The sequence below is a fragment of the Pipra filicauda genome, unplaced genomic scaffold (assembly GCF_003945595.2).
Source record: "Pipra filicauda isolate LSUMZ 115617 unplaced genomic scaffold, ASM394559v2 scaffold19_size4547281_pilon, whole genome shotgun sequence".
Taxonomy (NCBI): Eukaryota; Metazoa; Chordata; class Aves; order Passeriformes; family Pipridae; genus Pipra; species Pipra filicauda.
Window position 1 is genome coordinate 3,861,638 of NW_024104309.1, and position 20,788 is coordinate 3,882,425.

The 20,788-nt window shown below is 42.6% G+C and overlaps 1 protein-coding gene across 8 annotated transcripts in view; it reads left to right on the top strand.

Moving 5' to 3' along the window:
* The window catches only part of NFIA (nuclear factor I A), a 406,215-nt gene extending 390,719 nt beyond the window's left edge, over nt 1–15,496 (top strand). For all 8 annotated transcript variants that reach the window (XM_039380564.1, XM_027748733.2, XM_027748734.2 and 5 more), the window contains one exon: nt 14,866–15,496. In XM_039380564.1, coding sequence (XP_039236498.1) covers nt 14,866–14,883 — 18 coding nt within the window. In that variant the 3' untranslated portion in view covers nt 14,884–15,496. The remainder of the gene's footprint in view (nt 1–14,865) is intronic.
* Nucleotides 15,497–20,788: the final 5,292 nt, after the last annotated feature.

The window sequence follows — 20,788 nt, forward strand, 5'->3', positions numbered from 1 at the left end:
GCTTTGAGGATGCAGCATGGGCAGAGCACTGTCCTCCCACAGAGCTGCACGTTTGTTCACATACATACACTCATACATACAAATCAAATGAACAAGTCTAAGGCAAGATTATAGTTATGCGCCTCTTACTGCTGTTAGTTGGTTTGGCTGATTTTCTGGGCGCAGTGGGCCCGGCCCAACCTCCGTGGCAGATAATGCTGTATTGGATTAGTCTGCCTCGCTGCTGCATCAGGTCCCAGATCGATTTATTGACTCTGTCAGAGTGGCTAGTACAGTAATTGTTACAAGAGCAGAATAGAAAGCAAGAATGTGTCCACATAAAATATAAAAATGACGTTTTGTTCGTTCTTTCCGTCTTTGCCCTATAGATCTTTATGTGTTTACACAGTGGAGAGCACTTTACTTAAGTTAATCAGCTCCTTCTACATTATTAATTGCGACAGTTAGGGTGCTATGTGGCGGCAAACGTATTATTGAGAGCATTGATCTCACTCTGATGGTGTGGACCTGGGTAGGTTTTGTATTCCTTCCCTTCTTTTGCAACTGCTTTAGGGCCCTATCAAATCCCATTTCTCTGACTGACAATACACCATCGATACCATTGATTTCAGAGAGGGGCAGGAAGATGCACACAAGAAAGAAAGGAGTGAGCAGAGATCCAGGCTTGGAAAGGGGCTGGTGGAAGTCGGTAATCACAGTAATTGCATGCCTGGCCTGATTTCTCTGTTTTGTAAAGAGTAATCATTTGAGAGCAGAAGTTTCCTAAGTGTTGAAGATTTGCAGAGATGGCACGATGAGACCTTTTAAAATGTGTGCAGGATGTATACCCTTAAAAAAAAGCCATACTGACTTTTTACAAGAGGTTTGGAAGTGCCTTTGAAAGGCATTTCATGAAAGTTCAGCCTTTGCAGCTGATACCTATATGAGCTCCATAAATTCCACCCAGCCTGACAAACTCCAGTAGGTGTCACATGTGACCTGGATGGAAAAGGTCAGCAGCTGAATTTATGGCTTTTGCATTTACTGGAACATTAAGATTTTTGCCAACTGCTATATATACTTTTTAACAATTCTGCAATCAAAGGATTAGGACCACAATCTACAATGAAGGTCAAAAATTAAAGGCCACAATCCTTACATCCTTCCCAATGGATAGGCATTAAGCTACCTCTTTTGTAAGAATCACCTTTGCTTAATGGCATTAACACAGAGGTCAAGGAATGAATAAGCTCCAGAGGTGAACACTTTGCAAAACAGACTATCCTGCTCTGAAATTAATACTGAATTCCATAAGAAGGGACCAAAAGATGAGAACACTTTTCCTAATGGAGAAGGACTCTCCAGTTTGCAGCAGATTCCATGTTCCCAAGACACTGAGCATCACTTCCCTAGTGCTGGACTGTCCTAGAGAAATGTAAATAACATAGAGAGGAAGGACTGGGGCTTCAAATGAAATACAGCAAAATTACCTCAATTTTATTAAAACTAATTTATATTTTAAATTTAACAAATGTGTCTGTTCTTAGTAAGGATTACTAACAGCATGTCAAGTTGTAGCTTTCAAATTTTACTGGGCTTTAGAACATCAAAACATGTCATCTTGTTTTAGGCTTTTGTTTTGATAGCATTTTCTACTTGAGCAGAGGTAGAATTGGAAAAATTGAATTCAAAATCAGGATGTATTTTTTTTTAACCTAAGAAAAGTCAAAAGGCTAAACATGAACATATCTTGTAGGCTTCCCTTTAGTTATTTTGGTTATTAATATTCAATTCTGAAAACAGCACTGACAGTATAATCATAATATTCTCAGGCATATTCACTTGTGTGACCGAACTGTTAGATCATCTATACAAACACTGGTTATTGCACATGAAGAGATGCAGCTGAAGACACTGCAGAAGGCAATGAAATGTAATTTTAATTATGAGATATGAGTATCCAAAATCACTACCAATAGATTGCAGTCACCTCTGAGGCTGAACACAATAATTTAGGAATAAATTCTTCTCTGTGAGAGTGGTGAGGCCCTGGCACAGGTTACCCAGAGAAGCTGTGGCTGACCCGTCCCTGGAAGTGTCTAAGGCCAAGTTGGACGGGACTTGGAGCAACCTGGGCTAGTGGAAGGTGTCCCTGCCCATGGCAGGGGGTGGAATGAGATGAGCTTTAAGGTTCCTTCCAACCTAAACCATTCTATCATTCTATGAATTTCTAAATTTTTTGGAGCAGCTTTATACAACTTTAGATATCATTTTATGCTTTTGATGTATCTTTTTAAATATGACAGCAGAAAAAGTATCTTTTTTATTTTAAAAAAGGGGATAAAGTTAGATATGACATTTGCATGCAGGGTTGGGTTTTTTCATCCTTCCATATGCTAAACAATGAGATTTGAGATTTTGCAAGAACACTTTGACACAATGTTCCTTGTTTGGCTATACTCTGTTTTGTTGGGGTTTTCTTAAGGACTTTCTTGTAGTCTTCTGGGTTAAAGATCATGTCTGAGAATCTATGGTATGGGCCCAGGCTGTATATTCATTGAAGTTGATGAGAGGAGGAGATGGAAGATTTGTTATTGGCAGGAGTTTGTTTTAGAAATACAATAATATTTTTGTTTAATTATGCTTGTCTTTTGCTTATAACTATGCACAGTAGAGTAAATCTAGTCTTTTTCAAATAAGATAAAGGTTAAAATTCACATTTTCTTTATGGAGAGGGCTTGCAATGCATCATCATGTATCTCTGGAGTTTTTATTTTGTGGCTACAGGTATTAACTCTCAGTGACTCTAAAGCAATCTTCCTTGACGTAGAGATGGATTTTATTTTGGGGCTTTCCCAATTTACTGATCTCGAAGGGTAAATCTGAAAGTATAGGCCAGGTTATGACCTGTCTGGTTCATTCACAGGCCAGGTAGGACAGGACTTGGAGCAACCTGGTCTAGTGGAAGGTGTCCCTGCCCGTGCCAGGAGGTTTGGAAATAGATGATCTTTAAGGTCCCTTCCAACCCAAACCATTCTGTGATTTCATTATTTCCCTGCAAGGGAGGCTCCACAGGCTCTTTATAAACTCCTTGTCTTCTTGACAATAGTTACAAGGGCAGAATTTGTCCCAGTAGTGGTAACTGCTTTATCAGTCCTGTTGATGTTGAGTGACTCTAAACAGACCTCAGATTCTTCTCCTGGAAGCTTTTTGGGAACATGAGGAGTAAAAGTAGTAACATTTAGGAAAAAAAGGGGGGGAAAAAAGCTGGGGGAGAGCTGTAGTTCTGCGTACAATGGAGCAGCTTGCTTAGGGAGTACAAAGAGCCACTTCTACACAGGCTATTTTCAGGGAAAAGCCTCACATTGAGTGACTCACAAAAGCAAAGAGGCACCTTTTGATTTTCAGTTCAAGGTTTACATTAGTAATTTTGTCTGTTTTCTCTGTTAGTATTAATTAAATTGAGATAGTTTAATTAGTATTACTAAATTTGATCATTAGTAGTAATTCATTCTGCCTGCCATACTGCACAAATATGATGAAGCAGAAATAACTAAATTGTTTAATTTCATCTCATTTAATGACTTTACACTCCACCAGGACTTTCATTGGCATCTCACAGTATGTGTGAAAATCGCTCCAAGCTAGGCCAAGACCCAACTCCCTTTAGCCAACCATGTCTAATACGTCCCTCCTCATCCAAAGGCGGATCATGTGCCGAAAAGGCTTTTCCCATTTCTCCACCAGAGAGCTGGCAACCTCCGGAGCCTGGGGTGGTCTTTCCCTGCCCCAGTCACACAGCTCCTGTATCATCCTGATCCCAGTGGTTTTGATGGATCTGCACAGGACTTGTCGGCTGCTGCATCCCTGGACAGGGGCTCCCTACGGTGTGGCAGAAGTCCCATCATGGATTGCCACGAGAGAAATCCCATAATGGATGCCCGTGGCTTCCATTTTTGTTAGAGAAGTCTAGCAAGGTGCAAAGCATCAAGAAAAATGCAGATGACAAAAGTCCCCATGTTCAGGAGAGTTTTTTGTTCAGCTCAATTCCCTCTTGGCTTTCTTTTTTAAGAGCAGTTTTAGAGAGGGGAGTTCCCTGCTGAAATGAGTCATTATTCCTCCAGCTTGCTGTCTTCTTTAATTTTAAGGTCAATGTGGCAAAAACACCAAAGTTGCCTCAGTGCCTCTATTTCTGTCCATGTTAATTTGGAGACTGTTTTGATCTCCTTGCCCAGCAACACCTAGGACTTGCCAAAAGCCCAATTCCTCTTCCTTTTTTGCGGTGTCCAAACTCAACCTTTCTCTGCCCACTTCTCAAAACATGCTGTTATCTTGACCCCCCCATTCCGAGGTTCCCAGCTGTCCCTCTGCGTGGAGTGCACCCTGCCAGCCCCGCTGTTCCTTCTGCCCACAACCCAATTCCTTGCTTACACCTCCCAGTCCCCCACCAACCCGTTTCCGCTGGTTTTTGCCCTGCTTTGGTCAAGGCTGTGCACACTTAGCTCTCCCCATGAAGCCACAGGGCTGCTCATTTTTCTGCTTCACCCACAGACAGAGAGCACAGGCAGGGACCTGACACTGGGGGCTTTGAGGGGGATTTCGGAGGGAGTGCTCTCTCTCCCTTCCAGTCCAAGCTATTCCCTCCCTTGCTTTCCTCTGTATGCTCTAAAATACTCTCAGGGCAGCCAAAAAAAGCAGCTGAACTACCTTTTGTAGTTATAGCAGCTGAACTACCTTTTGATCCATGACGGGTCTTCTCCCGTTACACCACAGGGAGCCCCCAGCCAGGGATGCGTTGGCCGATGAGTCCTGTACAGCTCTATCGGGACTGTCGGTGCCGGGATGATACAGGAGATGGGTGACCAGGGCAGGGAAAGGCCATTGCAGTCTTCAACCTCTGAAGGTTAAAGTGACCTTTCTCTGCTCCTTGCTCTTCAGTGGAGAAATGGGGGGAAAAAAGGTCTGAAAACTACCTTTTGTACTTCAAACTGCAGAGCAAAGAACCAGAGCCTCTGCAGCAGCTTGTTGGCAGAGCAATCCATCCCACTGGGACCCCTTGGCCCCTGAGCCCTTCACGTAGCTCCCGTCACTCCACTGCTCCCCGCGGGCACGGGACAGGGAAGGAGAGTCCCAGGGCAAACCCCTGAGTGTGTGTGTACGTGTGTGTCTGTGCATGTGTGTGCTCAGGCTGTCTCACTGCAAACGGAGCCTGGGAGGCCCAGGCTGGGGTTGATTTTCTTTGGATGACTTTCCCCAATTGTTTAAAGCAATAAAAGTAAAGAAACTTTTTGGGGGGAAACGGTGGTTGAGGGGAGATTATTTTTGCAATCCTGGTGCGGGCAGAACTCCTGAGGCTACAGGGGAGTTTTGCTCGCCTGAGGACTGCAGGGACTGGCTTAAATTGAATAAAACTGTAAGTACAGTATCAGGGACAGGGTAACAAGGAGTTCTGCAAAAGCTACACCACCGGAAAGCACAACGAAGAATAGAGCGGGTTACGCCGCGGTGAAAGTATGTACTGGTTGTTATAACACCGTGCCTCCAGAATAAATTATGTCCCTTTAAAAAGTAATACTTTAACTGTGGAGCTATATAGAGACAATTAAGACGATATTGTTCTCCTCATTTCCCTCCCCCCCGGCTCCCTCCCTCTCTCTGCAGTAGCTCTGTGGAAACTTTTAATGCTGCAGCTTGAAACTTGGGCCTCTGGGTCTGAAATGCCTGAGAAAGCACTGCGGGCTCTAACTGTAAAACATTCCTTCGGCGGGCCCTGGAAACAGGGCGCGCTGGCACAGGCGAAGTTCAGAGGGATCACATGGAAATGAGGACTGGCTGCAGGCTCCCGAGGAGCAGTTTATTTCCCTTAAACCTGAACTTGAACTTGCGAACACACAGCCGGAGCCTGGGACGGGCGGTGAGGGGATGGGAGCGGGGCTGCTGCCGGCCCCATGCACCCACCAGCTGGGCTGGGGGGTCCCCGTGCACCCACCAGCTTTGTGCCGTGTCCAACAGCACTGTAGTTTGGGGAGCCAAAGGGTTTGTTTTTATCCAAGTGAAATGCTGGAAAGTCCCGTCGCAGCATTGTGTCCCGGTTTCCACGGGAGTTCCCGGCATGAAGTTAAGAGCAGATCCAAGGCCCAATGCACATTTTATTTCTTAAAAGGAAAGAAATGAGTGAAATTTAGTGTAAGAAACATGGAATTGCTCCGCTCTTGAGCAAATTTAACTGTGCTTCCAGCAGAGGAAAATACGGGGCTGTCTAAAAACGAGGCGTAAAGTGCAGAACTCAGCCCCCCTTGCAGCACATTTGCTTTTACATTGCCATAGTGCATGTAAACCATGAGGCAGGTTTTAAAGTTGGTTTTGCCTCTTTGATTCCTGCATCCTGCTGTTTTCTTCTTCTCTTGGAAAAGTCTGTATCGGGGGGAGCGAGGTGCCGATGCCAGCGGGTGTCACCCAGGTGTGGTGGCAGAGGTGGCTGCTGTCCCAGCCGCAGGCACGGGGCAGCTTCCTTCCCTTCTCCCCGCAGCTGGACTTGACTGGGGGGGTCATATTTTGGTCATTTCTGATTACTCCCGAACAATTTTGGCTATGTTTATAGCAAAATTTTGAAAGGATGAATGGGCGAAAAAAATCCCTTTTGGCAGTAACTCAGGAAATATCTACAAAGATGTCCTTTCTGGAGCAGGATCTTATTTCAGGGTTTGTGTTAGGATCATTTTTATTCTGTGACAGCACATAAAGAGAACGGGACAGAGCAATGAGGTCTGGCATAGCTAAAATCCCTTCTGTGTGTGTGAGGTTATATAGTTTATCAATTCAGAAACCACTACGGGCTTGGAAAAGTAAACAGCTGGCTTGGGTCTGTGCGCTGCACTCGGGAGTTGTCTGCAGGATTTAAATGGCTCGCCTGCAAGTTTTAGAGCGGGGCAAACATATATAGTTTTTCTTTTAAACATGTCAAAAGGTTTTTTGCAGCCATTTGTTTTATTAGATCCTTTTTATTTGTTGCGATTTTCCTTTCTGGCTAATTTTGGTTTATTTTGCTTTTACAAAGGGCTCTGCTGCCACCAGCAAGTCTACAAATAAATAATAATAAAAAACCCCTTCCATCCCAGTCAGAAAACCTTGTGGCAGCAACAAATATCAGAGAAAGCCATCGTCTCTCTCAAAGATTTCATCTCACCCTCCACTTAATCCGCTTGCTGTACCTCAGATCTCAAGTAACTTTCATACTGTGGGCTCACTTTAATGGATAGAATCTATTTTTCATGAAAAAAGCAGGAAATAAGCTGTCTTTCGTACAAAGATTTACAAAATGTAATCATTGTTGAAATATTCTCTTTGAACTGCCTTGTCCGCAGGGGTGTCTGGCTCCCAATACCCCCGTTTCTTTAGAACACCCTTACAAGTTCTTCTGGTAGATCAGGTACACTGGTGGTTCTGGTCTTTGATGTCTTGAATGAATGAAAGAAAAGCATAATAAAAGAGAGCTGTTGATCAAGCATAAAATACTCTTTAAGCTGACAGAATGGCAGAGTTAACACATTCTAAGCTGCTTTTAGGTTTTTCCTTTTTTCCTCACATTTTCCTGTGCTTTGTGTACAGTGGGGGTTTTTATTTTTTGAAAAGTCTCTGATCTATGTAGTATGCCGTCCTCTAACAAAAACCAAAATGGGATTGTTTCTCTCTCTTTCTCCCTTTCTTTTTCCTCTCTCTCTTTCACACCACTATCTTTTTTTTTTCTTTTTTTAAACAGCAAGGTTTGCAGTTTAGCGGGGCTGCAGTCAGCTTTCAGCCGACCAAGCAAAGTTTAGAAGTTATTTTGCAGATTTCAGAGTCAATTTACTAACAAATAAATTAACTTCGTCACTTGACTATTCAGAAAACTGGAGGAAAACTATAATGTCCCCCAAAGAAAAGGGAAGACCCTCTGCCTAAATGCAGTTTTGCAAACCGAAAGGCAGGCAGGAAAATGACCTCATTGTGAGAGAACTTTCTTTTAGAGGCAGAGAAAGGGGAAAGTTTTCTTCCTGTAGATCTAATTTAGATCTTAAGTTCCCATACATTATTTATACATTATATTCCGTGTGCCAGCCTACTCTGCTGGCTGGGTTACATTTCAAACATTTGCCATTGATAAGTCTTTGCTGTATTATATTCAGGCTAAATGCGAATATGTCATAGCGCAGTCAATCTTTAATCCGCTGAGCTCCAGGTCAGGGCAGCAGGGGGTCCAGCACTCAGAGCATTGCTTTATACTTAAGAAACATCTGGGGCCAGCTGGGACACTTTACTGGAACATTCAGATGTCTGGAACAACAGCAGGAGTTACTGTATGAGTGTGTTTTCATAGGTTTGGGAGGGTTTGGGGTGACTTATTTAAAAACACTAGCTGTTCCCAACTTGAGGTTTGAACCCAAGCAGAAATCTTGCCTGAAGTGAGTTTGTTGGTCCCAGGAGATAAGTGGTTTGGACTACTATACATTTTTAATAGTCAGCAGGCAAAAGTCCATATTACAAAATTATTGCACGTAATTTAATGCAGTTTGCCACAACTGGCATTCCTGCAAAAACTATGGGATGCAGAGCTACTGTATGCATCGCCTGGAGACTAGTGTCCCTCCTGGGATGGGTTTTATCTGCCTCAAGACAGTATAAATGTGCTCATAGTGGGGCGTGTGACTCTCCTGGGTGCGGATGTTGGACAACCAGAAGATTCTCTCACTGTTTTATGTCCCTTTGGGGATGACCAACGTGCTACTTACATCCCTGTTGGTATTTCATTTTGGGAAATATAATTACTAAATAATTAATCCCAGCTCTAAGAAAATAACTTCCATAGGCACAAAGGTGACCTTGTTTTTAATATTCACCTTTCGCTCCTATGCAGCAGGATCAAATTTCGTGCCTGGAGAAACTCTGGAGAAAGCACTAGAAAAGCGGGATAAATTCAGACGTGGGGTAAACCAAAGGCAGTTGCTTTATCTGCAGGAGCCCTCCAGCCACCAGAAGCTGAATTGCCACTGCCTTCCCTCACCCTGGCAACCCTTTTGAAGTGGCATCAAAGCCCCAGTTTTGGCCCCTTGCTTTCACATGATGCATCGTGGGGAAGAGCCTTCCCGGGACCTCTCACAAGGTGATGCCAAAAGGACCAGTTTGCTGCATAGCTGTTCACATCCCCATTTTACCTTTACAACCAGAAGGACTCATTACTCCAATTCACCTTCCCGGGGTTAATGTTTGTGAGAGCCTTGAAGTTCTTGAGGTGACTGAAGGGTCATCCCCGAACCAACCAACCGAACTGATGAGCCACAATGAATCCTCGTGGGTGCCGGTGGTCATGGCTCGGGTTCAGCTCAGCTGCCCAAACAGCCGCTTTGCCGGCAAGCTCTAAAGCTGTACTGTTTTTTTTTTATTTAGGCTCTTATCAAAGGTGGGTTTTCCCGCCTGGGCCTGTGCAGCAATAGCTTCCTGCACACACAGCCGTGCCCGGGGCAGCAACGGCCGCAGCGCCGTGGCAGCCACGTTTGAAGTCCTGATGGCACCGACCCGTCCAGCCTCCAGGAAGCCAAACTGGGCTGAAACCTAAAGAAAATGGCTAGCACAGAGCAGGTCTGAGCCCTGAGTGGGTATGGGGAAGCCAAAGTTCCTACGTGTGGAGTTTGTCAGAGTTTCAAACGTGTGAATGTCCTTAAATAACCTACATCGCCCAGAGAAATAAACCAACTGTCACACCCAGTTCTGGATTCCACATTAACAACCTCCTTCCGCAGTGTTAAACTTTGCCCTTGAGGACTTTTGTTTAACTTCTTAATTCAAAAAACAGATAGGGAGGGTGTACAGCCCCGGCTTTCTGTGCAAGCTGAAAGGTCCCATTGTTGGGGCAGGAGATGTGCAGGTAGAAGCAAACTGAACAAGTTTGGGTTTGACCGTCCTTCTGGTTTGAAACACGTGAGCAGTGCTCGCCGTGAGGCCAGGAGCCAGGGTGAGGGACGGCGTGCAGGAAGGCTGGTTTAAGGAGGTTTTAATAAATAATGGGCCTGTTCCTGGGCTCCTGCTCAGGCAGGAACTGCTGCCGGAGTCAATGAGGCACTCTGAGCTTTTCTCCTGTTAAATATCCTGAATCGTGGAGTGTTTCTTTGCTGTTCTTCCTCTACAAAGGAACTGATTGTCAGAAGTGGCTGGAGGATTTTTGTGTGTCTCTGCTATCTCCAGAAGAGCATAAGAAACAAATAGAATTGTGCTATCAAAGAACCGTAATTGCCATCTCAGACTTCCTGTTTAGGATTCAGTCAAGTAGATATTGTTTATGGATCATAAAACCTTACTACTGTGAGGATTCTCAGATACTGGCAGCGCCGAGTTTCAACTTTCATGGTGCTGTAAATTAGGGTGGGGAAAAAAAAGTGTGATAATACTCCTCGGAGAACAGTAAAACAGAGCTCTGCAATGGTTAAATGGAATTTTATAAGCACATTCAGTGTGGAACTGTTTTGCATTACATGAGTTGAATACCTTAGAGATGACACACATCTGCAGGCACTTTATTAAATCCTTAGTCAGCACTTTTCAACCTGATGAGATTACTTCTTCATTTGACTGGAGAAAGGGAAGCAAAGATCTCATACCGGACTGCAGAATTCTTTCTGATGTTTCACCTTGAGCACTGGGGAAGGACAGAGAGATGCTCGGCAGGACAATACAGACCTGTAGTGGCACCAACAACTGTGTGGCAGTAATTTTACTGAATAGGACCTTTAGCTCCAGTGGATTCATTTAGCACTAAACTCACTGAGAGTACTGCAAAGTAAACAGAAGGGAAATAAAATACCGTCTCTTTTATGAAAACGCATGGAGATAATATCATCCTGACCATATTGTGATAGTGCCTATGATTTAAATGGAGATTTTAAATTAAGAAAGGCAATACGTCATTCTCCGAGTGGGTGCAGTTGGATAGGTTACAGAACTGAAGGGATAAAGTGGGTAAGGTGGTTAGACATTGAGCAGAGCTCTAAAACAAGGCATAAAACACTTCAGCCATCTGAACGTAGGGATCCAGGCTTCTTTTTTCCTCCTCTAAGCCCCCTAATCATGCCAAGAAAAAGTTGACAGATCCAAACTATTGGGTCTCCTAGTGCCTAATACACTTCCTAGACAGTTTTTATTTGAGGCACAGAGGTCTCCTCTCCCTCGCAGAGAAGTTTCACAGGTGCTTCAGAGGAACAATGGTGCTCTTCAGCCCTAATCCTGGAAGACTTAGACATGTATAGGAGGCTTGAGGGGGATATGAGATCTTAATATTAAAATGATTAGTAGAAAAAGGAGGATCATTCTGTGTGTGCGTTTCAGCTGTAAGATGCTCTAAATTAAACCAGTGTCCCGAGAGCGGTGCTGGTGTGATCTGCTGGGTAAATGTGCTCTCTGTCTTGCTGTTCTGCTGCCTCAGCCCATAAAACATCTCATCCAAGCGGGGCTGCAGGAGCAGGCGAAGCGGGACGCAGCTGTTGGTGAAGCACTTGGAGTTTGGGTCCCGTAAAAGCAGCTTTTCAGTCAAGGCAATGCAGAGCCCCGTCACGGAAGTTTTGAAACTCCCCGTGCAGTTTGGTTTGGGTCGATCCTGTAAGGGTTAATTAAGTTTTTCATTGGTATTAAGGCCGAGCAGTGACTGCAGGAGTCATATTGACACCCTAGTGCATGGTAACTCTACTCCTTTATTGACATGTTGCTAGTCAGGAGCACAATAGCACTCTGTGTCTGCAAATCATTGCTAAAATCATCTCAAGAAAAAAAAAAGTTTGAAAGCCCAACGCGAGACAAAGGCCCCAGAGCTGCACTGCGCCGCTCAAAACTCCCGAGTCAGCAACTTCTATTGATTAAAAACTAACCTTTAAAGTAACTCGCAGAGTGTGTGGTTAGCATTTAAATTTAAACATGTCATGAGTTGATTTGTGTTACTGAATACCAACTCCGAAGGAGTTACATTCACATCAGATTTTTTTTTTTCTAATTCCCTTAAGCAGCTAAAGTATTTCATGAAATGTCAATAGGGCAGGGGGGAAAAAAAGGTGTTTTGGAGGGAGGGGACTCGCACCCAGCCTCGCTGTTTCTTTTCCCATGCAAATAGTCACCCCAAAAAGAAAAGTGTGGGGAGCGACACACAATAATTAGACCTTTGTCTAACTTTCCCAAGTGCCAGAGAAAGACAGATTAATTAAATATACAACAGTGTTGGTTTTTGGAGTGGGGGTCTCTCTTGCTGTGGAGGTCATAAATTAGGCAGAATAAATAGTTCAGTGTGTTGGGAGCGGGGCTCGACGTCAGCGCGGCTGGCGGCGGTGGGAGGGCGCAGCGCCGCGCTTGCGGATGGCGGTCACGTCTGGGGCTGTCTGGTTGCCCTTAGCAACGAGACATGATGTAACACCGGGATGAACTTGAACTTGGGGGACTTGAAAAGGGAACAATAGACCAGAGCAATCAATAAAGCCTATTTCAGTGAAGGATTACAGAGCCGCTCTGGGGTAACCTTGTCTGCGAGGCGCGGGGTGAATAGCGAGATGCGTGAAGGAGCGCGGGGCGGCGGGGGACGGACCGACGGACCGGCCGGGGCGGACGGACAGACGGACCGAGGGGCGGGGGGGCGACGGAGTCCGGGCGGGCGAAAGGACCCCACCGCTGCCAGATCCGGCCCCGCGCAGCCCCACCTCCACAACCTCTGAGCTTTTTTTTTTTTTCTCCTGCCCTTTTTTTTTTTTTTCTTTTTAATCAGCTTTTGAAGCGAGGGAGGAGTGGCGAGGGCAGCGGCTCCCGCCACCCGGCGGGCCATGTGCCGGGCCAGCGGCCGTGGAGCCAGCCGGACATCGGCACTAGGGATGGGAACCATCGCCTCGCTGTGTTCAACTCCTCCACTCCATCGTCTCGCAGTCTTTAACCCTTCCATTCCAACACCTCGCAGTTTTCAACCTCTCCACTCCATCACCTCGTAGTGTTCAACCCCTCCACTCCATCACCTCACAGTCTTTAACCCCTTTACCCCATCCCCTCACAATGTTCAACCCCTCTGCTCTATCCCCTCTCAGTCTTAATCTCCCTTAACTTCATCACATCTCAGCCTGTAACCCCTCTACTCCATCACTTCAGTTTTAACCCCTCTACTCCACCTCCTCTTAATCCTCAACCCTTCTACTCCATGCCCTCTTGGTCTTTAACCCCTCTGCTCCATACTGGGCACTGCCACAGTTCCCAGCCTGGCCAAAAACTGTCACACTCAAACAACAAGTGTGAGGGACGACCCTGCAAAGTTTGGAGGAGTTGGCAGCTAGTGGTGGTCGGAGGTGCCTCCAGCACAGCACAGCCCACACTCCATGTCCCTGCACCCACCTAAAATCAGTCTAGCCCCGCAGTCAGGGAGGGGAACGGGACTTGGCTCTGCTTCACGAACCCTGCCAGAACTTTCCTCTGTTTATAAACTTTACATATGAGAACTATTTCGTTTAATTGCAGCCTGAGTAAGTCTAAATATAAAATCTGTAGGCAATAGATGGAGCTGATATGGGACCGGTGTGTTTGTATTCAGAAGGGCGAGCAGAGGAAGAGTTAGTTAATGAGGTGTATTGGAAGCAGGACAACTTCTCCAATCGTGCTATTTATTTTACCAGTTCCTACCTCCATGGCAAGACCACATAATCTCCAAGTCCCACATGAAACTTGCCTCAGAGTCTTCTGTAAATGTTCATAAATCCTCCCTGAGCTGATTGTGCTATCAATCACGTCAGATGCCGAAAAGGAACGAAGGAAAAAGTTGGTAAAACTTGTCATCGGTTTGTACGTGCACACGTACACACCTCATATATTACAGGATCCCGAGCAAAAACGTGGGGTATCAGCAACAGCTCTTTAATACCTGAGTCTTTCTTGTTGTATTACTTTACTTCAGGCTAAATAGTTGCTGCTTGTTGGTGTATTCCCACAGCAATATGTCATTGCCAAGTAGCATCCCCCCGCGCGTACAGTCCCAGGGCCTAACACTGCTCTTATTCATCCCAGGATCAGGTTGGGCTGACCTCGCTGGGGCCGAGCCTGGTCTCCCCGGTGCGGTGGCACTGCCCTAGCTCCAGCAGAGCCCACTCCAGCTTTCCAACAGCGTTTATTTTCCTATGGAGGAGCGAAATTGTTTTCTGTGCATCTGCGCCATTGGGTTAAGGACGGTATTGTTGCAGAGCTGAATTCCCAGGGAATTCCCTCCCTTTGGGAAAAAGAAAAAAAAAGATTTTCCCAAAGACAGGCTATTAGTTGAGGCCCACGTTTTGTTTTGAAACACAAGTATGGGCAGAGATACGGGACATTTTTGCTGATCCACTTTCCCCCAGATTTGCTTTATCCTGGCTTTTCTCTAGCGATCCACATTTCTCCTAAGAAAACAGCCCTGTTGTTGAATTTCTGTGCATCTGTTCCAGCGAGACAGTTGAAGCAGGGCAGTATAAAGCAACAGATGCTTATGCTGGCACATGCCTAAATACCTAAGAAAACCCCGACTGCAGGGTGATAAATGGCACAGAGAGGCGAATGTGTATCGCCTTTTCAGGGGATTAGACAAAAGTGAACTGGAGGGATCTTCAAGCCATCATCTATTAAAAAGATTGATAACTTGTAACGTGACATGACCCCCGCGTTCATCTGTAGCTATGTCCAGCAACTGTCGGCGAGAAAAAAAATATATTGATTTGTACAGTATTTTTAATTAAGCTTTGTAATTAGGTCAATTCGTCACGGTCTCAATTAGCCCCCCTCTTGGCGGAGGAGGCTGGCGGCAATGCCCGGAGCCCTTGGGGAAGCAGCGAGAGCGGGCGGCAGGGCTGACGCTTCTCCTTTCTCCTTTTGCAGTCCTGGTACCTGGGATAAAAGTCTCCGCTTCCCACCACCCACCGGACAGACCACCAGACCCCTTCCCACCTCTGTAACATGGAAGCAGCAGCAACGCAGCGCAGCGACTTCACATCGGCGGAAGGGGAGGCGAGCAGACACCGACAGCAAACTAGTACATGGAAATGGCAAACGTTATGGTTGAATGGCAAAGGCCGTAACTTTCTCGAGATTTTATTTTATTTTTCTTTTTTTTTTTTTAGACAACTTTAGGACTGTTGTAATTTCTCATATGGTGCTGGAAATGGTTGGGCTTCATAACTTTTGAAGTGTTTCATTGGTAGTGTAAGCGTTAGGTGACACTGAGTAGAACTAGCCTCTGCTGCTGCTTACCAACTCGCTGTTGTAACACACTTTCCATATGGAGCCTAACTGTTTTACAGTATCCTCATCGGATTTTCCCATACAGGTGTGAGACTTCTTGAGAAATCATGAAACACACTTAAACTATAACTTTTGTAGTAGCTGAATTCTGCAATATATAACTTACCGGACAGACATAGAGCATGTTTTTCTGTAACATATCGGGAAAAAAAAAATGCAGGTTTTTTTTTTGTTGTTGTTGTTGTTGTTTGGGGTTTTTTTTTCTTTTTTTTTTTTTTTTACAGTCGGCACTTAGAAACGTAACATGAACATAAGAGCATTGTCAACATTTTTTTTCCACTCGATTGCAGAGCGATTTAAAACATCGAACTACTACTATTCACTAAAAAAAAAAAAAAGAAAAAAAAGAAAAAAGTTTGAAATGCTGCACTTACATTTAAAAAGAAAACATTTTTCAACAATTTTCAACAATTACACAAAAATTCACGCAGAAATGGGGAAGTTGGTCTGTTTTGACAGAAACTGACAGGAATCAATCAAAACAATCGAATTTTGAATTGAGTAAAGTGCAATTTCATTGGATAGCTAAATATCTTTGTAAGATAGAGATTGTTGAAAATTCTATTTTTGTTTTCCAAGTCCTTCCACCCCAGGACTCTAAATTATTGGGGTAAAAAACAGCCTTGCAAGAAAAAGGGGAGCTATTTTTGCTTTTTATGTTTTTTATTGTTGAACTTGTATCCCTTTAAAACTGAAGGAAAATTAAAAAAAAAAAAAACAAATCTAATGGTGCTTTTACCACAATATGTTAACTACATTAAATGCTAATTAATCATTTTCTGTTATCAAAGCACATAACTAAAATGAAATCATAATATCTGTTAATTTTATAAGCTAAAAGTCACTATAATGGATTATGCCAATTCTGACAAATTTTACGTGTTTCCGGCAATATAGGGTTTATCAGTTCTCAAACACCTTGGGAATAAGAGAAAACGGTCCAGAAAGTAAAACACCTTTGTGTCCCTGAACTGGTACATTTTCTGGACTGCAAAGAAAACAATACAGAAACGAATGATGCTGATCTTACAACTTATGCCAGTTCAAAGCAAGGGCACTTGCTGAAGAAGAAAAAAAACAGACAAATAAAAAAAAAAAAAAAAAAAAAAAAAAAAAAAAAAAAAAAAAAAAAAAAAAGAAGTTTGGACCCCAAACGTCCTGTATCTTATGTACAAAAAAAAGGAAAAAAAAAGAAAAAAAAAAGAGTGCAAGTGATTTTTTCTATCAGACAGCGGAGCACCCCTTTGCTTCACATGCAACTTTAAGAAGGTTTCCTATACTATACATATATATACGTTCTGGTTGGCGAGTCCAGCTAATCAGAGAAAGTCTCTGCATGTTCTAGTGTTAGTAACTAATTTTTATATAGTTAATGTAGGGTAAAGTAGAGTGCATTAAGACACAATATTGTAATCCCTATTCCAGGCACTTGCCTTTAAACTATGTTTGTTCAACCCTTCAGAAGGGTTTCTACTACTGTCCTATACAATCAAGTAACTGAAATTCTTGGGAAGACACTTTGCTCCTCATCTTTTCCCTGAAACAATGTTTTGTTTTGTTTTCTTAATTTGCACGAAACAAAAAAAAAAAAAATTCCATATCAATGTGCCTTGCCCTGGATAGCGATTATTTGTGGAATTGTTGCACATGTTCCTATATTGAAAGGGGTTTTTCCCTAGTCAAGCATTTGGAGACACTTTTTGTAAATGTGACTTTTATGTCAGCCATTGTCAGTTCCAACATCTAGAATTAAATAGGATGTTAGTTGTTCCGCAGATAGGAGTAGTGTTTATTGTCCTGTATGGTCAGTGGCAGTGCTATTCTGAGATCTGTAGATGCTAGATTATCAGTATTTTTGGATGTTGCTGCATTTTACCTTTTATTTGGAGTCTTCCTTTTTTTGTTTTGTTTTCTCCCAGATATATGAAAATATGCAATACCTGCTTATATCATGTAGAAAAGCTTAGCAATTATTAATTTTTCTTTTAATTTTTTTTTATTTGACCAAAGTTGGTGCTGCACTTGACGCAGTGTGTTTTAGGTGTTTGTCTTTGTACTTTTGTGATTTTTGAATGCACATGCAGGAAGGGCTCTTCTTAGAGAAGCAGTCAAACTGTGAAGCACTAAGCTGAACCCTGCTTCAAGCAATTTTTGTTTTACAACTGTTCCTTTCACAAGCAAGCCTTAAAAAAAAAAAACTTCCTTTTTCTTCAGATCCCACACCCATTTTTATTAGCAGACTGCAATCAATCCACATTCAATAAAAGTATATAATGCCCATTTTTATATGCACGTTTTTAAACTTCCAAGTTCTGAAAATTGTTTACTGGTTATTCTCTATTTAAGGAAAAAATAAAATGTTTTGGATTTTCATATGTGTCTGATAAGTGGTTGAGTAGTCATTTTGCTCTATTGTATTGTGTGATTGTTAGTATATGGTATCACATCCTCTAGCCAGCATCCTTTGCCTTCCCTATAGCACTTAGCTGGGCATTACTTTATTAAGACATATGTGCACTAAAAAAAAAAAAATAGCAGCTTTCAGTGCTTCACAGTGAAGGGAAAAAAGCCTAGACAAACATTTTGTCAGAACCTTGCTATGAGACAAGGTATTACCAGTAAATTGGTTGTATATACAATAAAATTGCACCCTTTTTTAAACAAAACAAACTAAGCAATAGTTTGGGCAGTTAGTTGTTTTTAGTGAGCATGTTGTAGTCATGGCTGCAAAGAGAGAGAATTAAACTGCCCACTCAGAAGATATGTAATTTGTATGTTGTATAGTTTTATTGATTACACTGATTTATTCTACCCTATTTTATAATGCAGGACTTTTGTAATGTTGTTTAAATGAGGAAAAATTTCTGTCAAATTAGCTTAGTGGAATTTCTGATTGTTCGTTATAAAGGCAGCGTTCATAGAATTGCTTTTTTTTTTTTCCTTTGGGAACTGGATTTAAGTTAAAAACTTTCCTGTTTCCTTTTTTTGTATGTATTTAAATACAGTTATTTTTCTTCTCTCAATGGTATAGCATATTCCTATGCTTGAGAAGTATAGGCTACTGAAGAACCATTGTAAATGGACATTACAGGTATGCTGTATTTTTGAAGGTATTTTTGTCATATTAAGTTTGATGACGCTAAAGTTAGGGAACTCTGAGCAGAATTGCGAGGAAAAAAATGTTTTAAAGGCTTTAAAACATTAGGTAGGAGGTCAAGGGTGTTAACCAACAGGGGTTGTAAAGTATTACACACTAAATTCAGTTTGCGTTCACCTTCCTCTCACGCAGGAAACGCAGCAGTTCCGTTCTGTGCAGGTGTAGAGAACAAACAGTGTTTTAGTCCTCCGAGGAGTGGGGAGGCAAGCAGGGATGGGGCAGGAGGGATGGAGCATTCATCCACCATCCATCCATCCATCCCTCCATCCCGTGGGGGTGCGAGAGGGAGCGGGGCCGGCGGCTGGAGCCCCCTGAAGGGTCACAGCTCCGCTCCCGCTCCGGCCGCTCTTTTTGAGTCACAAGAACAACTTTTTTCCTCCCCGTCTCCTCTCCAGAACCGTCAGACGCACAAATACTCTGACCTGTACCCACCCCCCGCCCATCCAAATTTAAAGCCCTAGGGATGGCTTAGCGCGAATTGACTTTTACTCAAGTTAATTCCTTTGTTTTTCCCTCTTTTTTTTTTTTTTTTTTTGAGCAAGGGCACTTGCTTTTCTCATGCCGCACACCCCAGCAATGCCATTATTATTTATTCTTCTTCCTTTATAATAAAAACTTTCGGGCTTCAAGTTTAGGCAGCCATGGTACACTTTGTTGCTTGTTCCCCCTCCCCTTAAGGTCGAAGGGGAAAAGAAACACCAAGTTTTCTCAACTCCACAGTATTCAGTCAGCCCACAGGAATATGCAAAATCCCTCTAACATTTTTTTTTTCTTTTTCTAGTTCTCTTTGTTCCGTATATTTGCAGCTTTGTAGTAACAGTGTTATAAAATATTTACTGTACAAAAATACAAAAAAACCCAGATACATAGCCTAAAACAGTTTTTTTTTCCTTGTGGTGAATTATTTTTTTTTTTAAGAATGTCAGTTAATATTGTACTTTGCATTGTGTCTCTGGAAATATCTTTTTTTTTCTTTTTTTTTACTGGTAGAAGGCCTCCATCGAACAAAATTAAAACCATAACCGGCATGACAATGTAAGGAGAGCTTCAATGGCACCTAAACAATAAATAAATAACAAAATCAACCTCATGAGGTCTGTCGGAGGCAGGTCTTGTGAAGTTAACACTGCCTGCTAGGCAGGATTTTCATTAAATCAAGCTTACAATGCCAATTTTGTCTTGAAGTCAATGCATGTATTACTGTTTGACAGTAAACCCAGCTATGCCATCATCAAGTCCAAGGCTGCGCAATAGTCTAATTAGTATCGAGTACATTTTCCTTTTATTTTTTCCAATAAAAAAGCAGTGGGATGAAAATTGCTTTGATATATAGCAGGTAACATTGAAGCTATTCCATAGCACTTAACTGTAGTGAATACTGTGTCACCAATTCTGAAATCAATTTAATGTTTAATGCAAATCCATTACATGGTGCTATTACAGGCTGGCAAAATGATTTACAAAAATGTGACAACTTGGGCTCAATTCACTCTGCTTTCCAACAATGTAAATGCATAGCAGTGTTTATCTGCATGAAAACTATGCACTAATCTATCTGAAAAAAAAAAAAGAAAAGAATATATCAACTTTGGTATCTACTTTCCGTTTACTTCGATCCTTGCCTTTTCGGTCATTGTTATAATGCCAGCTTTAGGACAGAAAGAATTATAAGAAAACCAGCATAATACCTGATATATTAAAATGTAGTGCCTGTGAAATCTGTATTATATTGCTCTTCTGAAGTAAGATTTTTCTACACCGGTAGCCTTCGCTGTCTGTCAGAACCTTCTGATATAGGTGATGTAAAATAACCGTACAATATTAATGCATGCTATTCCATAATGCTTAGTAGCTGTATGAATATTACTCAAAGTTATGTTAGTCTTTTTTTCTGACTTGGTTCTTGTCAGATAGGTTTAAAGATATTTCACTGAGAACGCAAATTCTGTCTTTATTGATTTGGGGTGTTTTCAGTATTTTGGAGGTATACATTTACTTAAATTCAGTATTACTTGTGTTTTGGGTTTTTTTTCTTTTTTTTCTTTTTTTTTCCTTTTCTTTTTTTTTTTTTTTTTTTTTTTTTTTTTTTTTTTTTTTTTTTTTTTTTTTTTTTTCCCTAGAGGGCAGGACATGGTGTTTGAGACCAGAAATCCGTGCCTGGTAAGATTTTCGTCTCGAAAAGCTACCCTAAGAATTCAGAGAGCTTGCTCTGAAGAACAGTTCAAATTGAAAGGACAGTCCTTTAAACCCACAAATGAGACCGAGCTCATGTTGCGAGAGATTTCTTAATGGGCAGCGGTGAACCAGGTACCCATGCTTGACCCTTCTTCACACCAGACTTCC